Here is a 6751-nt window from a genome sequence, read left to right as displayed (position 1 = left end):
AAGCCTCATGATTTTACAAAATTGAAGCTTAAACTTCATGCATGTATGACCTTGGCTTAAATTTTTCTTCTACAACTTTCAAAACATGGAATTTGAGTTTCAAAACAACATAATTCATGGATGCATGTATGATTCAAGTCTCAATTCAAGTATTGGTAACAAAATAAGCTCCAATTGATGATTCTTCACACAATTATGCATGCATGTATAAATTAACCTCAAATTCATTATTCTTAGCTTAATTCTTGTGTTTAAATTCATTATCTCTTTGAATTCATATGCTAGATGACTCAAATTATTGAATTAAGGTTCAAACACTTACCTAAAGTTTTCAATTGAACTTATACTAGCAAATTCTTGAGTTCTACTTCACCATTCCTCAATCTCCTTGCAAAATTCCATGCTCTCTAACTCTGCTCTCTCTAGAATGGCCTTACTCTCTCTCTCTCTCTCTGTCTCTCTACAACTCTTCTCCTAAAACTTTTGAGCTCAAAATAATGAAATCTAAAATCTTAACACACACACACATATATATATATGTAAGAGTTGATTAGCTTAAGGTTGATTAGCTTACAGTAAAGGTCCATCCCTGATTACAAGAACAAGAATAATAGGGTGTGTGAGTGGGCAAGCACGCCACATGCGATATTGCTGATTTATTATTTGTGAACTCTGTGGGGCTATGCTTTGAGTCGAGCTGAATAATGATGAATGATGATTGTTGTGGTTGCTCGATACTCTCTCACTCACTCTTCTCTTCCATGGACATATACATCCTCCCAAGTCACAGGCTGGGACAACTGCTTCTGCACTACCATTTGACCCACCATGTGGGATTGGTCACCATCAGTATTCCACTTTCCCCCATTCCTTTTTGCTTTTTCCTTTTTTCTTTTTTTTTTTTATCATTTTAAATTTAGATAAATTTAATTTTATCTTTATCTTTATATTTTCAAATCATTTGTATACATTTAATCTTACTAAAGAAAAGGTCACTATAATTATATTAAAATTATAAAATTTATTATATTTTTTCTAAACTTAAAAGCAGATCGGTGTAACCTTTATTTATTTATTTTAATTTATAAACATCCTTTGAAATAGAATAGTTTTATATATGTTAGATTGGCCTTTAAGTGCAGAGGAAATTTTTTAGGATGACATTCTTTAAGGTAAGGCTTTTGTGAGAGCACAATTATATAGTGTTAATTTACCGGAATGAATGTGTAATTGTTGTTAGTGGGTTAAGATTATAATGATAGTCCTATAGTCGTTTTATTGATTCAAATCTTGAACTTTTAATTTTCTCACTATCCAAAAGGATAATTACGTAGATCAGTAGATTAATTTCCATCTCCAACGTAATAATCATTAGACATAATTTCATTTACATGCATTTTCTATAATTTTTTTGATTCAATTAAAGATAAGAATAAATATTCTAATTGAGGGTTGATTTGGGAATTGCCTTTTTTTATTTTATTTTTTTACAAAAAAATAAATTAACTTGCTGTAATGATTTTTTGACTTTTTACTAAAACTTCAACTTCCAAAACAAGGCCTCATAATCATTTTATTTCATTTCAATTAATCAAACAATACTTGAGCTTTAAATATTTTATAAGAAATCTTTTTCAAGATTTGGTGTTTTCTTGTAATTTTTGCCTTTCTACGAATGCGTCAATCTAGTTGGAATATATTTAATCCCTAATGATGCATCTTGACATTTTTCGTACTCCTAATTTCTACTTTGTATATAAAACTTTTTCTTTTTGCTGATTAACAGAAAAACAATCTCAAACGTAGATGATATATAGATTCTTCTCTGTAAAACACTTGCTTAGGATGTTTGCTCAAAAACACTTAAAACATGGTGAGTGTGACCTACACAAGTATCACTGGACCTTCTAAAAAGTAAAAGTAAATTGATTGACCCCGAGAGCACAACTAGCTTTGGATATTTTGAAGCCATCTCTTTCGAGATTTACAATGTTTCTATTATTTTGTAAGGTCAAGCCTAGATAGTAGGCTGTTTTGTCTAAAAAAATCCTTACTTTAGGACCAAGAATCTCATTTGTGAACCTGAAATATCAATTCAAACAGTGGGTCACAAGCATTAGTTGTTGGATTTGAAAATTTTAATCAATTTGGAACTTTTAATCGTAAAATTCACAAGGTCATCGCCAATCCACTATTTTCTTTGACCAAAGTCATCCATGCTTTAAAACTGGAATTAAATCACTCAAGTACTTTCGCTAAAATTTTAATTTTTTTCTATTTATTTTTAATTAGACTAATCAATCGTTACATGTACGTCAAAATTATAATCCCATCCATCTAACATCACTAAAGCTGATGAAAGTTAACAGGAAAATATATCTCCAACAAAATATTACTAAACTGATCTGAAATGGCATATGACACACGAAAAAGCACCAGCACAACAAACTAATAGGATTTTGCAAAAGAGAGACACACACTTATCCCTCCATAATAAAAAAATAAAAAAAAAAAAAGAAAAAAAAAAGATACAAATGTTCAGCAATCAAAGTTCAAACCCAAATATGAAAAAAAAAATAAAAAAAATTAACAATTAAAAATCTAAATTTATATCACTTGCAATACAAATTCTCAATCGCTTTGGTCATGGTATCAACATCCATGGTGCAATTCATTTTCACTGATTTCTTCTTCTTAATGACCATGAAGAGATGTATCTTACCGCTCACCGTCGCATGGCTAGTCAGTGTCAACTTCCCCAAGCTAATATCACTACTCAAGTTTAAATCATTCGATGTGTCAGCCGAAGAATTCACAGTCACAGTAACGTTCATTTTCTTCGTTGATCTAGCACTTGCACACGCTTTAGTGATAACAAAATCGCCAACATGACTGCCTCTGTAGGATATTGTAGCGTTGCTGTTCTCAAATTTAAATTGGCCAAAATTGGTGTTCTTGACTGTAACTTGAGCATTAAGTTTCATGAAGAAGGAAGGAGAGGAGGTGGAAGAGTTAACAATGAGATTTTCAACGGCAACAGAGCCAAACCGGCCTTTAGGGTTTCGAATGCGCATGAAAGTGAGAACAAAAACCAATGTGCTTGCCGTTTGTAGTATCACTCCGGCGACTATATATAACAAGCACTTGATGTTTCGCTTCTGGCGGAGGGACGAGGCTGATTCATGCTCACTCTTCATGTTTGCTAGATCTCTCAGTGAAGTAGAAGGAAGCTAAGACTTTTCTCTCTTCCGGGGCTTGCTTTGTTGTTTTCTTGGTTGGGTTGAAAATGAAGGTGGGATAGCCAGGTTTTATGTGGCTAAGAAAGTTTTGTATATTTAAATACTGTTAATAATGTAAAAGGGATCACATTTTATAAGATGATGTCTTGTTTGACACTATTAATTATATGTGTTACGTAAGGCTTAACAAAATTATATCGTTAATGTCATATATAGAATGTCACTATTAATTATGTGTGGTACATAAGGTTTAGATTCAGAATGTTTTATTTTGTAACATAAATATGGGGATTAAGATACACAATTACCAGTTGGGGAGATGAACGGATTGTGAAGGTAATTGATATTATTTGTTTGGTATTGATTATTTAGTTTCTATATTCTATATTTGTTTGTGTTGCAATAATCTCTCTATGTACAACTTTTCTCCTTTCATAAAGTTTTTCTCCTTATTGCATGGAAGTTTGTTTTTCTCCCTACGCGGAGACTTGTATCCTCGTTACATAGAGGTTTTTTTTATCCTTTTTAGAATCCATTTTGTGCTTCAATATATTTTGTAAACAGATTTTGAATCTAATAATTATCTTTTCTTAATCAATGAATGCAGATTTACAAATCAGTTTTATACATGACTTCACCAATTCAACTAACCTAATCATAACCAACTCACTAACCTAACGATGGTTTAGTTCTAACAGCCTAATCACTTTACAACTGTTATGCAACCTGCTACTGAGGTTGTAGCTTTACCTGCTCTTCTTTGAGCCTCAGTTGACCTGTGTCTAACTGCGTTGTGTCTAACTGTGCCCTAGGCTGCTCAAGCAGAAATTGTTGTTGTGGCTTTTGTGGCTTTGACTCAGCTTGCCTATCATTCCTCCTCAAACTTCCAAGACTAGAAAGGACAAAAAGTTTGCTTTGAAAATATTGAAAGCGAGACACAAAGGCTTGGTGAATATATCAACAATGTGATCGATGAAGGGAATGTGACAAATGGCAAGTTTCTTGGCAACCACCCTTTCACGAACATAGTGATAATCAACCTCGAAATGCTTGGTTCGAGCATGGAAAACAGGATTATGTGTCATGGCTATGGCAGACAAGTTGTCACACCATAGAGTGGGAACTGGAATAGAAATATGGAGTTCATTCAACAACATGTCAATCCAACTGAGCTTAGCAGAAGTTTGAGCAAAAGCACCATATTTTGCTTCAGAAGAAGATTGGGAAACTATTTGTTGCCTTTTAGCAGCCCAAGAAATCAAATTGGGACCAAGGAAAACATAGTACCTTGTGGTAGATCTGCGGTCAACAACATTGGCAGCCCAATTAGAGTCTGGAAAAGCAGTGAGATGAAGAGGGCTAGAAGAAAAATGAAGACCATGATGTAAGGTCCCTTTGAGATATTGGAGCAACCTCTTGACATTTTCAAAATGGGCATTAGATGGAGCTTGCATGAACTGACAAGCATGATTTACTGTAAATGCCAAATCTAGGCTAGTTAAGGTAAGATATTGAAGAGCCCTAACTAGACTTCTATAAAAAGAGGGTTGAGAAAATGGATAATCATCTGTAGAAGAAGCTGATAGTTTGACAGCCATAGGTGAAGAATAGGATTTGCAATAACTCATTTCGGCTTTAGCTAAAATTTCTTTAGCATATTTAGATTGATAGAGAATATAATGGAAGGGAACTTGGTAACAGAAATGCCAAGAAAATATTTAATGAAGCCTAATTCTTTCATGGAAAAAGTAGAGTGCATTTGCTGAATGAGAGTTTGAATATAAAGAGGATCATTACTAGTAAGAAGAATGTCATGCACATAAAATGAGTAGGATAGTAATAGAAGTAAAAGAGTGGTGAACAAACAAAGAAGAATCATATTTGCTGGGAATAAAATTCTGAGACAATAGAAAATTAAAAAATGTAGAAAACTAAACTCTAGGGGCTTGTTTCAAGCCATAAAGAGCTTTATAAAGCTTACATACAAGAGAAGATTGAGTGGGATGCACAAAACCTTGGGGTTGCTGCATATTGACCTCTTCCTTAAGAATCCCATGCAAGAAAGCATTTGAAATGTCAAGCTGCTTGATAGACCAGTTAAAATGGAGAGCAAGGTAGAGAAGAATACGAGTGGTAGGTTACTTGGCCACACGACTGAAGGTTTCATGGTAGTCCCCCTCTGTTTGAAGGAAGCCTTTAGCAACTAGTCTGGTTTATGCCTAGCAATAGAACCATCAGAGTTCCGTTTGAGTCAAAATACCCATTTGCATCCAATAGCCATTTTATTAGATGGCAAAGGGACTAGAGACCACGTACCCTATCGTTGAAGAGCTTCATACTCATCAACTATAGCAGATTGCCAAGCAAAGGAAGCAGCTGCCTCTTTATAAGTTTGAGGTTCAAAATTATCAGGCGAAGCAAGAAAGTAAGAAAAAGAAAGATGAGACTTGGATCTAGTAACCATAGGATGAACATTTGTGACAGAAGTAAGAATATGTAAAGGTGGAGGAATATGAGAGGAAGAACATGGTAAATCAATGAAGATAGAAGAAATAGGAATATGAGGAGAAGAATTATAAGAAATAAGAGGAATAATAGCTGAAGAAGGAAAGGTTGCTAGAGTAGAATTAGGAGAAGTAGGAGAATCTAAAATAGGTAAGACTAGTGGAGGTGAAGAAGAGGAAAGAGAAGTAGGAGAGAATGGGGAGGCAAGACTAGGAGAAGGAGACCAAAAGAAGTCAAGGTAGAAATGGAGGAAATAAACTCATGTGTAGTATGAAATGGGAAAGACTGCTAATCAAACACTATATGTCTAGAAACATAAACTCTGCCTGAAGAAAGATCAAGACACCTGTATCCCTTAGTAGAAGGTTGATAACTTATAAAAACACAGGCAACAGATTTGGGTTGAGGTTTGTGAGAGGCATAAGGCTGAAGCCATGGATAACATTTACAACCAAAAACCCTTAAGAAGTGATAATCAGATTTGTTATTGAATAAAACTTCACAAGGTGAAAGATTCTGCAGTTTAAGAGTAGAAAGGCGACTAACTAAACAAACTGTAGTAGCAAGTGAATCAAACAAATAGACCAAGGGAAGAGAGGAATGATGCATAAGAGTGGTGGAAGTCTCAATCAGATACATGTGCTTGCGCTCAGCCACAACATTTTTATCAGGTGTGTGGGGGCAAGTCAATTGATGAGTAATACCTTTTTGGTTGAGAAAGGCTTGAAATTGTTTACTAAGATCTTCACCTCCATTATCACTTCTTAAAATCTGTAATTTTGTAGTGAATTGTGTCTCAATGAAAGCTTTGAATCAAGAATTTTAGAAAATACTTCACTCTTATAAGAAAAAGGAAAAAGCCATGTAAACTTGCTAAAATCATCAATGAAAAGTACATAATATTTAAAGCATGATACATTAGAGGAGAATGGAACCCAAACATCTGTGTGAACAAGAGCAAAAGGTTATCAACAGTAGAATTAGACAAACGAAAGGGCAATCTATGG

The 6751-nt window shown here is 34.1% G+C and overlaps 1 protein-coding gene across 1 annotated transcript; it reads right to left on the bottom strand.

Annotated features, from left to right (window-relative positions):
• Positions 1 to 2612: 2612 nt before the first annotated feature.
• Positions 2613 to 3197, bottom strand: LOC114272912 (late embryogenesis abundant protein At1g64065). Its single transcript, XM_028214628.2, has one exon. It carries the CDS (start codon positions 3195 to 3197, stop codon positions 2613 to 2615), a length of 585 nt encoding a protein of 194 aa, XP_028070429.2.
• Between the last annotated feature and the right edge of the window lie 3554 nt (positions 3198 to 6751).

Source organism: Camellia sinensis, chromosome 1 (genome assembly GCF_055761805.1).
Source record: "Camellia sinensis isolate YWXY chromosome 1, ASM5576180v1, whole genome shotgun sequence".
In the NCBI taxonomy this organism is placed as follows: domain Eukaryota; kingdom Viridiplantae; phylum Streptophyta; class Magnoliopsida; order Ericales; family Theaceae; genus Camellia; species Camellia sinensis.
This window is presented reverse-complemented; position numbering and strand designations above follow the sequence as displayed.